The sequence below is a fragment of the Brachyhypopomus gauderio genome, chromosome 6 (genome assembly GCF_052324685.1).
Source record: "Brachyhypopomus gauderio isolate BG-103 chromosome 6, BGAUD_0.2, whole genome shotgun sequence".
Classification (NCBI taxonomy): Eukaryota; Metazoa; Chordata; class Actinopteri; order Gymnotiformes; family Hypopomidae; genus Brachyhypopomus; species Brachyhypopomus gauderio.
The window spans coordinates 22,202,859-22,222,021 of record NC_135216.1 but is presented as its reverse complement, the minus strand read 5'-3'; the positions used below and the strand labels follow the sequence as shown (position 1 = coordinate 22,222,021).

Below are 19,163 nucleotides of genomic sequence, written 5' to 3'. Positions count from 1 at the left end.
CATTCAGAGGGAGGCGGGCTTTTTTCCTCCCCCGATTCCTCACTCCTGAACTTGAACTCTGAGGGAGCAGCCAACACAAGGGATTAACATAGAATGATTCTGGCCGCATCAAACGCCACTTGACAAAGACGACCACAAAAACGGAGAGGACATGCGCAGAAGGTTTGTTAAGGGCAACAAGACATCAGAGAATCGGAGAAGCTCCCTTTGTGTTGTAGGGGCTGGAAATCCAACTATGGCATTGACTATAGAGTCCGCAGGACAAACGATACCACAACCCACCTGTTTTCCTAAATACATCACAGTGGCATGGCCAAATTCAAATTTGACTAAAGTCAGCATAAGTTGAGCCTTCCTGAGTTGTATGAACACCTCCCGTAATATACTCAGATGTTCTTTGTCAGAGTGGAAGATGTAGGAGACGGAATCTCCCACGGAGGTTTTAGGATGCACTGAACTGAACTATGCACGTGCACTGAACGATAGTACACACGCGAGGGAACAAAGACACTGCGCGCTGTGTTTTTAGTGCCGACGTGGAGGGTGAACTGAAAGTAATCGGGGAGAAACTCGACGCGTATAATAGGGGAGAAGTGAAAACAACAGCGGAAATACTCAACGCGTGGAGGACGCCAGGGGAGGTAGCTGGCTGGCTGGCAAACGCCGCTAGGAACAAAAAAACCTTCCCAAAAACCAAAACCAAACGGACAGGAAGAATAACAGCGGGAGGAAAACTTGAGAGAGGCCAGGGAGCGGTGCAGGAGGTAAGTACTCGAAAGAACAGAGTAATAAACAAAATAACTGAAACAAATGAGAGGCAGGGTGGCGAAACACCGAGAACAGACAATAGCAAACAGGGCTGGAGGTTGACGATAAATATTATAAAGCAGACAACTCAGCGGTGAGGCACTGCGTCTGTCGTACTTATAAAGAAAGGATTTCAGGTGCATGTCATCACCCTGACATTCTTCCCACATATAAACAACTATCATCTAAGTAAGCATCACATCCTTTCACATTTGCTAGAACAATATTCATAAGCCATTGAAAGGTAGCAGGAGCATTACGCAATACTAACTGCATAACCTTTTATTGAAAGAACACATCCGCGGTTGCAATGGCAGATATCTCTGCGGCATGGTCCATTAGAGGAACCTGCCATATCTGGACCTACTGCATCTCACGCTAACAATGACTATCATTGGTCGTAACAACAGCTTCACCAAACTTGGACAACAGAAGAAGGGAAAAACATTGCCTGGTCTGATGAGTCTCTGCTGCAACATTCGGATGGTAAGATCAAAATTTGGCATCAACAACATGAAAGCATGGATACATCCTGCCTTGTATCAACGGTTCCTAACCCTAACCCTAACCCTGGTGGTAGTGCAATGGTGTGGAGGATATTTTCCTGGCACACTTTGGGCCCAGTAGTAGCAACTGAGCTTTGTGCCAACACCACAGCCTAACTGAGTATTGTTGCTGACTATGTCCATCCCTTCATGACCACAGTGTACCCATCTTCTGAGGGCTATTTCCATGTCATAAAGCATGAATCATCTCAGACTGGTTTATTGAACATGACAATCAGTTCATTGTACTCAAACGGCCTTCACAATCACCAGATTTCAATCCAATAGAGCACCTTTGGGATGCGGTGGAACTGGAGATTCACATCATGGATGTGCAGCCGACAAATCTGCAGCAACTGTGTGATGCTATTGTGTCACTATGGACCAGACCCTCTGAGGAATGTTTCCAGTACCTTGTTTAATCTATGCCACGAAGGATTATGGCTGTTCTGAAGGCAAAAGGGGGTCCAATAAAGTGTCCAGTGAGCGTGTAGATAGATAGTAGAACTGCTGGTTCAAACTCTGCACCAAACGGGGCAAGATGAAGGTAATGTGCTCAGTGTGAGAGCTCATTGACTTGTGCGATGACACCAGCAAATCAAGGAACATGGCTGAAATAGCAAGCATTCAGTTTTCCTCCAAGCATTCCTCATTAAACCATGCCATGAAAATATCGGTGTTCTCTAAAGATAGCTTCCCAGTGCCAACAGAGGGAACCGTATTGAAGCCAATGCAAACACAGCACTAAAAAAAATGCAGGCATATCTCATGCTCCAATAAGCACAGAGTTTGTTTTTGCTGCCTACCTAGCCCAGTTTAGTTTAGAGCAGGAATGCTCCACTTGCTTTCTCTGTCTCCCAGATGTGGGGTTGGTGGCAGGCTGTAATTAATGCGCAAACAGAGCTACCTAACCTAATGGTAAAGACCTCCAGGAGAGGATGCCTTGTGATTGAGGACGGGTCACATGACCAAACTCTTACAACCCAAGGTGGCATATCACCACCATGTGCGATTCCACCTTCAAAAGGCCGTAGATTAGTAGATTAATGGGGTGCTGAAAATGCTCAAACATGTGGTGAAGTGTTGGAGTGGTGGAGGGTGAGAGTTCTAAATCTGCAGATGGAGTGATATGAAATGAGTGGATTAAGTCTCCATTATTTATGTTGTAGTGGTCACACTGTTGTAAATTCACACCTGAAACAGCCAGTGATTAAAACGTCTGCAGTTTACTACCTTATGTCATAATGCTGAATGAGATCCAGCTAAGGCTGCTCTAAACACATGTGTGCTGAGTCATATGCCAGAGAGTCTGTTTATAATGAGCACCACATGCTAAGCAAAAATATTGGTCCCGTGGTCCATCACAGAGACATGGGAGTAACCCAAAAAGACAAAATGGCTGAGATCTGATTGTAAGAGTATGCACACAACACAGGGAGCTGGACTCAGCAAATGAACATAATGGACCTGCTGGAAGAGATAAATCTAGACTCAGGTATCTCTGGTCAACAGAGGTCAGTTATCTAACAGACCTGGATGATGAAAGTATGTCTGCTTTAGTCACTGCAATGTAGACAATAACAGAGATGCAAATGAAACAGTTTGGCTATGAATCCTTTTGTAGTGTCTGTCAATTTGAAAGACGCAAAATTTGACCTGAATAAAGATGCAAATACCAGCATTCAAAAGGTCCACTTGCAGGTTGTGCCCACAGGTTGATTAGGTAACATAGGGTACTGCTGATTTTGACATGCAGATACTCTCCATGCTCCCTACTGCCTTAGTAGCTAAGAGGGCTAAGAGGTCCAGTAGAATCGGAGCTCATAAATATGCATAAAGGCTCCAGCGGCACATGTGGAGCCAGGAGGGCACAAACAGAGGAACCTTTCAGAAGAGCAGCCGTGTCTACACAGTAGCACGCAGGAAACAGGAAGGATAGGGGTTTCACCCTCCCTAACATGCAGACACAGACACACACACACACACACACACACAATTACAGACATCCATATGTACATACATCCACTCACACACTCCATCAAATAGTACATTCAAACATGTATGCACACAGACAGACACACACAACACAAAAGTGTATGCAGATGTTAAAATAACATTCATTTCAGCTTTTTGCTGAATCACGTGTATATGTGCACATGTCTAAGTGACACTTCTCCTGTTTACTTCTAAAGAAACTTCTGCAATGAAAGAGAAAAGGCTTTGGTATTCTTCCTTTGCATTTTGATGAACACTTTATCAGGTTGGTTTCACTGGGAAAAGGTTGTTGTGAAGCTACTCTTTCACTAAAATCCACTGGAATTTAGTTATTTGGCCATTACAGTTTTTCTCGATGGCATACTACACACTATAATGGCTTATTATCTAAACATCCAAAACAGTGAAATCATCTACCAAAACACACATCAGTTCCCATAACTATAAACACGGTTTCTTGAACAGTTAGTGAAAAAAGATAAATCTCTTGATATACTGTATCACTGGTAGCACCATGTGCTCATTAAAAAGTACCATCATAATATCATTAACTGAATGAATATTATTAGCTGAATGAATATTAGCTGAATGAATATTAGCTGAATAAATATCATTAACTGAATGAATATTAGCTGAATGAATATCATTAGCTGAATGCTGCTGTTTGTGACAGTTTTGTGTGGTTTACAGTGATTCCATCAGGACTTCTATTTGTGAGAAACTTTGAGATGACCATCTAATGCAGTGGTTCCCAAATTTTTTCTGCCGTGCCCCCCTTTAGTAGATGAGAATATTTTTGCGCCCCCCCCTACACACACCCCCCCCCATATTGACACATGTTTTACTTCCAAGCTCCGCGCCCCCCCTGCAATAGCTCCGCGCCCCACCTAGGGGGCGTGCCTCCCACTTTGGGAACCACTGATCTAATGGAAGAAGACAACTATTTTGAAATCATCAATATAGTGATAGCAGATAATATAATTCAATATAACATAAAAGACAATATAATGAATCTTCCAATTCACTGATGCACTCAGCAGTCCAACAATTTATCACATGCTTCAGCGGGACAGGATAAAACAGGCCAATCATGTTCCTTTCAAGAAGAACTTGATATTGGCTCAAAAATATAAGACTTGAGCCTATATTTTCATAATGCATCAAGTGTTTGAATACAGTTATGCATTATAACATAATATACATTCACCGGCCACTTTATTAGATACATCTTGCTATTACCGGGTTGGACCCCCTTTTGCCTTCAGAACTTTCTTAATTCTTCGTGGCATAGATTCAACAAAGTACTGGAAATATTCCTCAGAGAATCTGGTCCATATTGACATGATAGCATCACGCAGTTGCTGCAGATTTGTCGGCTGCACATCCATGATGTGAATCTCCTGTTCCACCACATCCCAAAGGTGCTCTATTGGATTGAGATCTGGTGACTGTGGAGGCCATTCAAGTACAGTGTTCATTGTAGAGTTCAAGAAACCAGTCTGAAATGATTCGCGCTTTATGACATGGCAAGTTATACTGCTGGAAGAAACCATCAGATGATGTGTACACTGTGGTCATAAAGGGATGGACATGGTCAGCAACAATACTGAGGTAGGCTGTGGTATACTGCACCACCACCACCAGCCTGAACCATTGATACAAGGCAGGATGTATCCATGCTTTCATGTCTTACCATCAGAATGTCTCAGAAGAAACTGACTCATCAGACCAGGCAACGTTTTTCCAATCTTCTATTTTCCAATTTTGGTGAGCCTGTGTGAATAGTAGCCTCAATTTCCTGTTCTTAGCTGACAGGAGTGACACCCGGTGCGGTCTTCTGCTGCTGTAGCCCATCCGCCTCAAGGTTCGAAGTGTTGTGCGTTCAGTGATGCTGCATGCCTCGGTTGTAACGACTGATTATTTGAGTTACTGTTGCCGTTCTATCAGCTCGAACCAGTCTGGCCATTCTCCTTTGACCTCTGGCATCAACAAGGTATTTGTATAGAGATGGTTGTGCATGAATATCCCAGTAGATCAGCAGTTTCTGAAATACTCAGACCAGCCCGTCTGGCACCAACAACCATGCCACATTCAAAGTCAATTAAATCACATTTATTCCCAATTCTGATGCTCGGTTTGAACTGCAGCAGATTGTCTTGACCATGTCTACATGCCTAAATGCATTGAGTTGCTCCCATGTGATTCGCTGATTCAACATTTGTGTTAAAGAGCAGTTAGACAGTTGTTCCTAATAAAGTGAGTGTACTGTACTATAGGCTATTTTGACCAGACTACTCTGGTTCTTGGTTCTGCATATTCTCCTAAACCCCTCAGAGGAGTTCTTTCCAGGATGGTGGTGAAAGGTCTATGGCCAAGACCCCTACATTCATGCTCAACTCCTCCAGGCCATATTATCTGGTTGGAGCTAATGTCTGCGATGATGTAAAGAATCTTTGGCATGATCCAGACCAGAGATGGGAACTTGAGTCAGAATAGATGGGAAAGCTACAAAAGCCATTATTTAATGCAGTAACAAGGTTCTATGAGTTTTGAATCAATCTCACCAGTATATAATGGCTACGTTTGGTGTAGGTGTAACATTACATGGTTTTGAGTGCAGAGTTTGGTTTTGGCATGGACACCTGAAGTTTCTGAAGATGATTGTTGTGTTTAGAGATTTGGGAAATGGAGCAAAATTTCAAAGAATGTGTCTTAGCAATTATGAGAAATTATCATTCAAATCAGTGATAAATGTATTGCGATCATGCAAGAACTGAAAAAACATTTCACTTGGACACATCTGGAGACATCCTGACATGTTCCAGCACCTGCAACACTGCTTCATGGGTGCTAAGTCATCACACTCTGATTCTTTTAACACTCACTGGGCACATTATTAGGCACACCTGTATTATTATTTTATTGAAGGTTGATTACAACCTTACCCAGTTTTTGTGTCTAACCACAGGATGACTGCTGACTTGGTGTTACAAAGGTGGTGTACTGATATGCAGTGGCGGAGATAAAGGGGGGGCAGGGGTGGCAATTGCCACCCCCAACAGAACCCTTGCCACCCCTAGTGCCACCCCACTGGAAATGGTAATTTTAAGAGAAAAATTTTTTTTCGTTCATCATTTGTATATGGACCCCTCTGATAAAGCCTTGGTCACCCTTTGGCCACCCCTTGAAAAAAAAGTCCGCCACTGCTGATATGGTATGTGATGGGTGGAGTAATGCTGCTAGATGGGTTCTTGTCAGGCGGGTGTGTAGTCACACTGGTGTGAGAGGGCATTGGCTTGGGTGTTTTTTGTGGAAAGGAAAGCATGAAACGTGTGGGGACCACCAGGCTTGTCTGGGATTTAGTCGTTTAGCTGTCTGTAGATATTGCAGGCTTTTGGTGATCTGTGATCTGGTTGCATCTAAGCTTTTTGCACTTGAGCTTTTTTTGCACCTGGGCTTTTTGATGTAATCCACAAAGTGAGCTCTCTATAGATAACACTATTTCTACATCAGTCTGTTCTGCAGAAGAATGCAGGTGAATACCATGCCCATGTTCATCCAGAGAGGCTGAATAGATCAAAATATCACCAGTATAGATGATGATGGATCTTCCCAGGTATTCTTTCAGGACATCTTTAATTAACCTGAAACATGGATGGAGTGGTCTCAAGGCCAAATTGGAGAACCAGAAGATGTACTAAAAGTCTTCTATTCAACTCCATTCATGATTCAAATGAAATTATAGGCACTGTGTAGATATAGCTTTGTGCAATACCTAGCATGCCTTAACTGTTCTAGGGTTCTAGGTGTAGGCGTATTTCATGAGGATGGAATCTGCTATTTAACTCCCGTGTCTCTTTTTAAGAACTGTGTCTAAGGCAGTGGAGGTGAGGGGTGGAATGCAGCCATGCTGTACTGCCTCAGCAATTTACTGCTCCATAACCCTGTTTTCCTCAAAGGACAAAGGGTAAACCTGTCAAAAGGTGCGGGGGGTTGTCCAGGAGCTCTGTGGGGCAATCAGCCTTTCAATGCAGGGGCAGCTGAGTGGCTTTTAGTGAGCTTAATACTTCTGCTAAATCTCAGCAAGCTACAGCGACAGCATCAGGGCTTTCAACTGTGGTGGACCAGAGTGTTACTGATGTTGATGAGAGACAGTGTGCATGGCACTACAGGACCCATTTCAGTATTGGCGAATCTGGCCAGTACATGGATTATGTGGGAATAAGCAGGGCAACCCTGGGGTGATGGGGTGAACTGGGGAATTAATCAAACAAATGAGAGGAGTTCAGTGTCCAGGGCGCTCATGTGTAGGTGGGTCTGTAATGGCACTTCCCGCACAAGATCCCCCTCCAGTCCTCTCACTCTGAGCACACATCTAGCACAAATGGCCAGTGTGCTGCCACTCTCCATTCTTGCGAAGTACACTGGATGCAGACGCTACAGGAAGACTCAGACGACAGGCGACAGGCTGGCCAGGTGTGGTCTGAACCCACACTGCAGCCCCTCAGTAGGATCCAAATTGAATGGACTCCTGTAGCAGCTGGGCTTCTCATGCTGGAGAGCATGCTGTGCATGGGTTGGGTTGGAGTGTGTGGTGATGGTTTGAAGTGTACAGGGATGGGTTGGAGTGTGCAGTGATGGGTTGGAGTGTACAGTAATGGGTTGGAGTGTGCAGGGATGGGTTGGAGTGTGCAGGGATGGGTTGGAGTGTACAGGGATCAGTTGGAGTGTGCAGCAATGGCTGGGGTGGGTTTGATTTGTTCACTGTGTTTGCTTGCCCTTTCTGTTGGCTTCACATTCTATGATGTTAGTGAGGCAGGGTAGCAAGATGCTAGCAGATGAACAAAATAACACTAAAACTACTTTGCAATAAAGGAGAAACAGGGGAAGGATAGAAAGTAACAGGGATGACGGTGAATACACTAGCACACACATGTATACACATGTCAGTGTAGCATTCATCTATAGGGTAGGTGAAACCTGTGGGTTTATACAGCCCTGAGGTGACTGGAGACAGGCGTACCTGGTGTTCAGGTGAAGGTGAGTGGAAACGTAGCTGAGAGGTGTGTTGTGAACTGGAAACGTGATTGGTGTTTGTAGGGGTGTGTGCTGTAGAGTGTGTGTGAGTGCTTGTTGGCTCATGCACAGTGATTGTGGTGGCTTCAGAATCCTAGGTGCCCTTTTATCAAGGGTAATTGTTTTAGATTTTGTTTTATATTAAACTCACAACACTTCTGCAATAAGCCTTAACTACTTTTCTTGTGGTCTTTTCACCTTAGTCTAGCCTGATCAAACAAGAAGGTTTATCCCAGACCTCCATTCAATCTGAATGGCTCATACAGCAAATAAGTAGTTATTATATTAGGTAATTGATTAAGTGATGGTTCTCCATGCGGAGAGTCTGACCTCATGAGGGGAAAAAACGGCCACCCAAGTAGAGTCCATCACACACTGTGTACACTGAAGGGGCCCCGTGTGGCCATGTTTACCCTGGACATATCCAGGCCCTGCTGTCCTTTTCCCAAAACAAAGCACAAATCTCATGTCAGTGCAGAAACGTTCTGCAGTGTCCACCAATGCTAATTCAGAACTATAGCTTCATCAGCTCTCGGGACATACAGTGGGGTGAGAGATGTAATTTTTCTAGAACAGAGTAATTCTGAAGGTTTTCCTAATTCCAGCATCTGATAACTGTGAGTAAAGTTCTGACTCATTTACGTTTTATTACGGCTATCAGACTAGACTATAGAGTCTATTGCGTAACCCCTGGAACAACACACATCAAATGAACCCTAGAGCTGAACCCTAAAGCTGATCTTAGAGCTGCACCCTCAGGCTGAACCCTAGGGCTGTATGTCCAGCTTTTGAGGAAGTCTATATGTAATTATTACACAAGGCCTGCACTGTATGTGAGATGAATCTCTCTTTGTTTCTGCTTACTTTTACAGTCGCCCATAGATACAGCTCACAGATAGCACTAGGGTGCATGGAAACAATTCTACTCAGCAGAGAGCATATGTCTTTCCATTTGGGTTCCACTACAGTTCCACTACTACCTCCCCTGAGGAACATTCAGTTCTTTGTGCGCTTTCCATGTGCAGGGTAGCCTCTGTTTACCTTACAGTCCTTTTTCCCCAAATGAGAAAAAAAATGTGGACAAACTGCCATTAATCTTTTATTTATTTATTTATTTTGGATAAGTGCTTAGCCTCACTGAAACCTTTAGGCAGGAACAAATGCATGTGTCCAATCGTGGCGCGTTACACAGGTTAAAAAAAAATCTTGGTTCTTATGTATTTTTACGTATTGAATTCAAATATGGTTTCATGATATTCATGAACATTTTGTAAAATGTCATCGCTGGCACATCATGTCATGTATTTTAATGTTTACATAAGACCTATTTTAATTTGTGGGGCAATAACAGTTAATATTTAGTTGTGCATTGTTTTTGATAGAAGTCTTTTTTCCTTTCTGCCCAGTACGCTTTTTAAATGAACATTGTGGGAAATCTCTGTCACACTTGGCTTGATATGATGGCCTAGTAGCTTTGCTGTTTTTGCAAAAGCTTTTTCTTGTGCCTTGTTAATTGCAATTCCATATTGCAATTAACAAGCCGCCAAGAAATCGTCCACACCGTTTTCCTTCTTTCAGTGGAAAAGCCCTGATGATGCTTCACTTTTTCCTTTCTGTTTTTCGGTGACATTTATGACATCTAGCCCAGACGGCTTAACCCAGAACAGGGCCCCACATTTGCTACTGTAGCACCACGTTTCCTCCTACTCAAACTTACTTGTCAGCTCAGTGTGTGGAATCCATCTTTCTGCAAATTCACAAATGAAGGCTTCAGACTCCCTGAAGTGCCACCATGCGCTACCCATTTACGGTCCACACAGAGATCGAGGAGATGCTGGTCTCCACCCTCCAGTTCATCATGCTGGAATTCCATTCGCAGCTATGGCCCATGGTCCAACTAATAACGCCGGGAGGTGTTTTGGATTACGGCCTACAGCTCGACCATGAAATAAAACCAACCTGATGCTTTCCAGGGCGTGTCCAAGTCCTGCACATCTGTGTGCCTCCTACCCTGCTATTCTCTCAATGGCGCTTCCGCAACTCTTTGCTCACAAGAAGAATCGTTAGATCATGCACTCACTCAGCTAGAATAAGACCCTCGGTGGACTGGATTACGGTTACAATAGGGGAAGATTTGGGGTTTATCTGTTCTTTTGATGTATGTGCAGAGTGAGTAAGAGAGAGAGAGAGAGAGAAAGAGAGAGAGAGAAAGAGAGAGTGTGTGATGGCATGACAATAAAGCAAAAGAGAAGCGGACATCCAAAAACAGAGAAGCAGACATCCAAAAAGACAGACGACAGACAACAGGATATGAATGAAAGCTCATGATGTTCTGACAGATTTACTCTTCACCGAACATAAAGTATTCTGAAGTATCCCCTCTCTCCCCCTCTCTCCTCCTCTCTCCTCTCTCACCCTCCTCTCTCCTCCTCTCTCCCCCTCTCTCCTCCTCTCTCCTCCTCTCTCCCCCTCTCTCCTCTCTCACCCTCCTCAGGTACTTGTAAATAATCTCTGTAACGATCCCAGACCCTCCAAATATATTAAACACAGCTAAATCTACCTAAATGTGCTTCTCAAAGCAGGAAAAGATCTGTCATCATTTTTGAACTTTAATTTTTTTATGATTGGGAGAAGGAAGTTCATGACCCAAAAAACAAAAATATACAGCACAGTAGCCTTGGTTGAAAAAAAATCACCATTTTTAATTCTCTGTGTGGTTGGTTTCAGGCACTTGTAAATCACAGAAGTAATGTTCCAGTCACAGAACTACAATTAAAATCTTTGGTCCTCAGGAAATTCAAATAAGAGGGAAGATTGAAAACCACAGTCAGAACTGAACACAGCCTTCTGCACATTCAGCTACAGTCTGGTTTGTGTTGATTTACTTTTTTTCTGTTTATCTCCAAAAAGAAGAGTTTTATAAGTTATAAACATTTCATGTAAAATACAAATGGATTACACATAGAGAAATACAGAAGAGTGCTTCAGAGTTCTTTTCCCGTTTCTTAGGGCACACTAACCAAAGACATGTCAGAGTTTCATGTTAGGGATGCAGGAACAACACAGAGCAGATAAACAGCACAGATTGGCTCAAACTGGTCTTACTGTACAGCAGTGTTCATTATAACTTAGTGGGGGGGGGGGGGGGTAAGTAGTAGCGTCTTGAAGATTTGGCAAAAGAAAATAATGATTCATTTAAACCTTTCCTCATATTTCCTCTCCCCAATGCGAAGTGGGCCATAAAAGGCTGGACCGACTCCTCCCCCTCATCACGCCCTCAAACAAGCCAAGAACTAGAAAGCTTTGTTTTTATTTATTTTTTACTTTAAGACAGCGTATCATCTCCGTAACACACAATGTCACTCAGCTGCAGGGCAGCCATGTGGGGTAAGAACCACTGCAGGTGGGCATGGGCGAGGGCACATAGTAGTTACTGAAGTTGACGTCACGCACGTAGGGCGCCGGCTGGTAGTAGCAGGTGACGTTGGCTAGCGCCGGGATGGCGTGCTGCTCGGCCAGGGCCCGCAGCGCGAGCGCGGAGATGAGCGCCAGCGTCTGCCGCCGCTCATGGCCCATGAGGCACACGGTGCTCTCGTCCACCACGCGGCGCAGCGTAGCCAGGCACTCGTAGCGCTTGTGCTCCATGCCATTGAAGTGGTTCTGCAGGTAGGCCTCCAGCTTCCGCCGCTGCTCGCCCACGTCGGGGAAGTCGATGAAGAACCGCGAGCACATGTAGCGCTGCAGCGTCTTCATCTGCGCCGGCGAGGCCGGCCGGAAGCCGCGCGCCAGCAGGTGGCAGTACTTCAGCAGGCCCCCGCCGCGGATCTCCTCGGGGCTGCGCGTGGCGATGACCTTGGAGCGCAGGTGGCCCAGCGCCTCCTCAAAGTCGCCGTACATGCTCTCGCCGAGCACGGTGGGGTGGAAGCTCTCGGACATGGGCGTCTCGGAGCAGCGGTCGAACAGCAGCAGCGAGTCCAGGGCGATCTGGAAGGAGTCCACGCTGAACTCGAACTGCCGTCGCAGCGAGTCGACGAACTTCAGCTCCACGTTCTTGCCCGTGTTGTTGGAGAGGGAGATGAGGCTCCAGCGGTCCGTGTCGTTGCACACCTTCACCAGCTTCTGCACGTACGCCTCTTTCAGGGTCAGGGCCGTGATGCGCTCGCGGCTGACGCCCGCCGGCAGGAAGTCCAGCAGGCTGTCCAGCACCACGTCTTTCACGAGGCGGAAGGTCCTGTCGTCAGTCAGGTTCAGTCCAAAGATCAGGTCCAGGTCCTTGTACCCCAGACCTGTGTCCTGGTGGAGGACGTGGCTGGCCGCGGAGCCATTGAGCTTCACATCACGAACGACGACCCCCCTCTCCTCCAGTCTGGCCCGTACCACCTGCAACATGGAAAGAGAGAAAAAGAGAAACGAAGACAGAGAGAGAAAGAAAGAAAGGGAAAGTGAGATGGTTACAGGAAGAAACTTGCACTCGTCTAGATTTAATAGTCAGCTTATCATCACTACTTTACTTCAAGCTCAGAATTGCCACTATAGTTCAAGCTTGTCACTGGAAATTAACAGGCAGTGCAAAACACACAACCCATACTTTGTTGCTAGAGTCATTCCATGTAAAAAGTTTCTCTTCCAGAAATCTAAATAGACTGAAATAACAAGTGACTCAAAATTTGAGGAAAAGAGCTCATGGCAAATTTACAGCGTGTCACTAGAACATGCGGTCTATCATCAGTCTCATCTTAAATGTCTTATGACAAATTATCATATATACAGCACATTGCCTCAGGCAAAGCAGTTCAGATTCAAAGTCTTCAGCAGTCTAGATATCAAGAAAGCCAGGGGCCACCTTTAAATTCTTTCTCTGTGAGCGATGGAAAACTAAATACTTCTCCACGTCTCTTGGTCAGGCATGCACCAAAAGAGGAAATCTTTCTCCTGCAAACACCATTCTCAGAAGCGGACGTACATGCTTGCCTGACTGAACGGAGTTAAGAGACTTAGCAGTATCTCTTTCTGTGAGGCAGGTTTCAGTTCTCCAAAAGCATGTGGCTTATCCTTGGGAATTGAGAAGTCACTACTTGTCTTTCCTTAAGAGCTCTAGCCAGCTCCAAGTTGCTCCCCACAGTCACAAGAGCCATTCACTTTGAACTTCAGCGTTAGCCAATGGTCCAGGTTCTTGTTGTATATAATGATCAGGTGTAGGGAATATCTATCAAGTTTCAATTTTCTTCATGTTTCTGTTACCCTAAGGTGGTATCACAAGGTACACCCCGTGAACAAAAGAAAACAGTCAAAAAACAATTGAAATAATCCTATGGTTAGTTGTGACTAAACGTCTGTCAAGGTGTATACCAGCACACCTAAAGCCTCCAAAGTAAATCAATACACATACCAAGAACTCCTCAGACAACTTTGTTATGTTAATATTTGCCATTTTGTTAATGTAGTTAATTCTCCATTTAAAGAAAATTCATCTTGTCTATTTAAAAACTGTGTTTAATCTGACTCTGGGCAGATAGGCCCTCAATATCTTGCCTACTGTAGAGTACCCCACAAGAACGTAGAATAAGCCTGCTAGCGACACCTCGTCAGTAGACCGTGCCTGCTAGCGATGCTCCATCAGTAGACCACACCTGCTAGCAACCCTCCGTCAGTAGACCACACCTGCTAGCGACGCTCCATCAGTAGACCACACCTGCTAGCGACGCTCCATCAGTAGACCACACCTGCTAGCGACGCTCCATCAGTACACCATACATGTTAGCGAAGCTCCGTCAGCAGACCACACCTGCTAGCAACGCTATATCAGTAGACCGCGCCTGTTAGCGACGCTCCGTCAGTAGACCATGTCTGCTAGCGACACTGTCAGTAAACTGCGCCTGCTAGCAACGCTCCGTCAGTAGACCGCGCCTGCTACTGCTACTCTTTCATTCATTCATGAATAAAGCCTTCATGCCTGCTACCCCCTACACCACACCAGAGTGGGGTGACCTGTCTGTTGCCATGGTTATGCAAGTTTATTGACAATGTGGGTTCCACTCAAAACCCAAATTTTCATGTGCCTTTATGATTACTGAGTTAGTGACAGGCATATGGCCTGCTGCCATGATACGCACTGTGAAAAATTATACATTTTCCAGTAAAAGGCCTAAGATTTTCAAACGGAAAAAAACAGATCTGGGCCTCTTTGTATTTGGTGACTTTCCAGCATATCAGTGTCAGATGAAATTACAAGGTTTAGAATACCCAACAAAACCAGCTACCTGAAAGCTATATTCCTTTCAGTTTTTTTTTCTAACCACAAATTTTAAATAAGATTCTTTAAAGCCTTCCAAATAGACGGGAATCAGATAAATTCTTGAAAGAAATATTCTTACTCTATGCTATACAGGCATTTTGTTGTATTTAACATAAAATGTAGTTAACATAAGATATATTTATGTACAGGGAATATTTTAGAAATTAATAGTAAATAGTGGGGGAACTGAGCTCCTTCCCTACAACCTAGCCCTTGGGCCACAATTATTCTACCATTCACTTTTCCAACCAAAACAGACTGAAAAATCCATTTGCTACTGAGGTTCCAAACACCTGAAAAGGCAGACGCAGAAGATCACTCCCATTGACCTTGTGCTGGAGACTCGTAAGGCTACATCGGTCTGTCTGGTGCTGACAACCCCTTGGCAGGGCACACACAAGTGCACACGTCTTTACTCTGCTCCCCTGGTCTGGTAGGCCACTTGCATCAGCCACTTAGGCACCTTCATTTTAGCACCACTGGAGGATTGTGGGTTTTTTTATTTTTTTCAGGACCAGGCTGGGGTCAAGGCCAAAGGCACAGGGCTTCATTGCACCCTGGGTACCAGTCAAGGTACCCTGTGCTCGGCCAGATACGCTGGATTAATTAAGTGCTTACGAGCTCTCTCTGGCATCATATGGGAACTAACCAAAGTCAAAGAAAGGGTAGGCAGAGCTAGGTAGAAGGGTGAGGAGGAGAGTTTCCTGTTCCCATCGAATGTTTTAATTACTTCCTTTAGCAACTGCTTCCAGGATTCTTTAAGGATTCTGAAGTCCTCAGGTGGCACTGCCAAATGTTTTGGTCTATATGTGAAACCTATCCATGTTTATAAACTGACTGGACCATTTAACTGATTAAATGACTGTCACAAACACTTTCTCGTGAGATATGTTTGGCAGTGCTTGGCCGAAAAGTAATCAGATATATGAGCCACTTACTGGCTGTGAAGAGGTTGCTAGGAGATGTTGGCACCACTTCATCATGCACACTGTCATCATATATTTCTCCACTGCCCTCAAACACTAAGGACTGTAAGCATGTCATCGTTGATTCAGTTATATTCCCTTTCTACAAACAGTGATGCTCGTAAATAATTAAATACAACAATGTAACATTCAAACTTAGTCCAGCTCTTATATGCACGTCTATAACAGTATATGATGCAAGGGTATTATACCTATTATTATAGTATTATAGCAAAACACAACATCTTAAAAGTAAAGAATGTATTATGTATAATCTGATCACAGTATGTTGTGATTAATCTGTATCTGTTATTTGTCAGTGATCAGTGTGGTTCTGGTGGACTTCATTTCCAGGTAGTGGATGGGCAGCTAGTTTTTGTTACCCAGAACACTGACCCAGAAATCTAGTGCTGCCTAAAGGATTGATCATGTTTAATAGTTTGCCCTACAGACAGGCCAACTGTGCCTGCCAAACCAAAAAGATCATTACACCACCTGTGTAATGAAAAATGTGAGAAGAAATGTTGACTTGGCCTTACACGATTCTACATGGAACAAAAAAGAGTGAAAACTTGCAAACTGGCAAAAAGAGGGAGAGGTTTATTTAAAGCATATGTATCGTTCAGGTGTGTGTGTGCGTGTGTATGTGTGTTATTTATATATTTTCACACACATTTTACATATATATATATACATATATGAACATAACCATATGTCAACGTACGTTCAGTATGTTCATTTTGCAATTAATACAAAATGTAATTAAAGACTAATTAAAGGTTAAAGTGGCTGATTGGCACTTTCAAAGGATAAAAGCCACTGAAAGCACTCAAGGTTACTCCCCATTCTATGTGAACTGCCTCAAGTTCCATTTACAGGTTTCTTTTTCCAGACCCTTTTCTGGAGACAGGACTATTTCTGAAACTTTTACGCTTTCGAGTAAATATGTCAGATATATTTTGTACTTGCTGATGTTCATGACGATGTGAACAGGATTTTGTAGCTGAAATTCCATGAATAAAAGAAAAGCAAGAGTGTTCCTATTATAAATAATAATACAGCACAAGGGCTTTGTAAGTTATTGCGTTACAGTGAACATTCTGGGGCCGCGTGCATTCACAGGTACATGTCACAGACCTTGAAAAGCACATTAGCCTAAGCTACTTGAGAAACATGGGAAAAAAACTTGAAATCTGTCGCATAACGTCCAAGGAAAACTAACTGTAAAGGGGTACACTGTTAATAATGATGTAACGGTTTCCTTAAATGTGTCTTCCTAACGAGAACGTGTGAGGGTTGCGATATACTGTTAGCAGACTTTTGTTTATGTAAAGATCAGTCGTGAAATTTTCACTTATGCAGCTGTGTGTCTATAAAAATAAATATGGAGTCTCTTGCGAGCAAGAACGCAGACAGATGCGTGATGAATCCGAGGAAGACGTCCGGTATATCAATTAAGGGGGGAAAGATAGCGCAAACACCAGATAACCGCTGGAATTAATCTGAAAACAACCTTTGAGAAAAAGCAAGATTTCTTGATCCTAATTATCGTTTTTAAGAATAAAGGCGGAAAGTCTAAGGTAAAACTCAATGTCGTTTTCCAGCAGGATGCACTGCACGTTGATTTAAGCAGCTGCAATAAAACCAGCTGGCTCGTAAAAAGTGAAACAACCCACCGTAGCCCGTGTAGTTTAAAGAGCGTTTTCCTGATTTCCACAACATCATATGTGCTGTTTTACTCTCTGCAGCATCCTGAGTCCGGACTAAACGAATATATGGAAGTTTACGAAAGATGAACCAGCGACGTAAAAATACCACAGTGGCGATAACAAAACCAACTTGTAAAGCATTTATTAGAAGAAAAAATAGACAGTGCTATGTTTGTATTAATAGCCACGTAGCCAGCACTGAAAATATATTTAAAGTAACTGCAATTTAGTATACAGCTGTTACTTAGTGAAGACGCCTGAAGGACATTTAAAGCCTACCTGAACAATTTGTCGAGGCTGAACCGACAGCGTGGGGAAATTTCCGCGTCCGTGTATCGGGACACTTTCGCCAAGGATGGAGTCCAAACGCTGCACCTGCTCCCAAGACAAAACACAGAACCGCCGGTTCTGCTCCAACGCATCCCCGGAGGACATGGCGAAGCTGCCCCAGGAGGAGTGTGTGGTCTCGGCTGTGGGCGAAGGTCGGTGTGGGTACACCCAGGTTCCGATCCCCCGTTTATTCAACTCAGCACCGATAATCTTACGCCTCGTCTACGAAGTTCGAAGTTTGTTGCGGTGATTAAAATGTTATCAAAGTTGACACATAGTTTACAAAAAATATCTCAAACAAAACAGTTATCACCCATATATATTTTTATGTTTTTACTCTAATCCACAGTTGTCCCAGCAAAGAAGTCAACTATTTAAACTGTCTAGTTTGAGCGTACAGACGGCTTTAAACGAAGAGGGATTAGCATATACGGTGTGATTGGTTGAACCGGAGCTTAATGAATACTTAAACGTCCATGAAGAACACGCCCACTTCCCCTGCGTCATAGTCTATGTCGCGATGATTGGTTACTGTCTGTAAATACGGTGTAGTCCCCATGACGGAGAAAGAAAGTGTACAGAATTTGCACGCTCGTACAACCTATAGGTATGTGTGGAGTGTTAGACCTATAGAAATGGAAAATGTAATGAGACATAATAAGACGTCATCTTCTCTCTAGGTCAGGCTCATATACTCTTGCACAAAATATTAGGCTGTATCTTGCTGCTATTCATTGATTAATGTCACTCTTTAGATAGGCTGTGATAGGCTACCTACTTGTCTACTTAACTAAATGCACGTTGATATTCGATGCATCTGTATTCATTAAACACTTGGAGTTTTTTTTATATATGGGATGTTTTAATGGTAGCATATGGTTATGATAGGCTTATAGAGGGTCTTTCAGCATGGGCATGGTTAGCATTTGTATGACGTGAACTTGCAGTAAATGTGTGTAAATGAAGAGGAAACACAGAGAAAACACAAAATGAACTTGATCAATCTCTGTCTTATATTTTAATAAGACACAATCTTATAATTAGAGTTAATGGGAAGACATGAAATGTGGATTTTTGTGGGAAATGGTGGAAATGTGTTATTACATATTCAAATGAATGTTAAAAACAAAATCTTTAGTTTTTTGTGTGAATGAAGTAGGGGCAGGATTCATTTAAAATATACTTATAATCTCTTGGTTTAGGTGGAGCGTCACAGTCTTTTTTGTATTAATCCCTGTTCCCCTGGCAACAGAGGTTGTCCTGGTCACACAATGTTGTGATGCGTTCCAGCACCTGCGTCACTGTGCTAATAATAGCTCCTGCCTGGGGCATGAAGGGGCCTCTTGGTGTTGTCTGTCAGAAACCCCACCCACGTCCCTGCACAGCCACGTCAGATAGCGGAGAAGCATTAGCAAGCGCAGCTATCTTATCAAAGATGTTA

At 43.7% G+C, this 19,163-nt stretch overlaps 1 protein-coding gene across 1 annotated transcript; it reads right to left on the bottom strand.

Annotated features, from left to right (window-relative positions):
• Nucleotides 1–11,104: 11,104 nt before the first annotated feature.
• On the bottom strand, nt 11,105–18,141 carry tent5bb (terminal nucleotidyltransferase 5Bb). The gene is made up of 2 exons (XM_077009702.1): nt 17,672–18,141; nt 11,105–12,803 (listed from the first exon to the last, which is right to left on the bottom strand). The coding sequence occupies exons 1-2, from the start codon at nt 17,825–17,827 to the stop codon at nt 11,787–11,789; spliced, it is 1,173 nt and encodes a 390-aa protein (XP_076865817.1). The 5' UTR covers nt 17,828–18,141; the 3' UTR covers nt 11,105–11,786.
• Between the last annotated feature and the right edge of the window lie 1,022 nt (nt 18,142–19,163).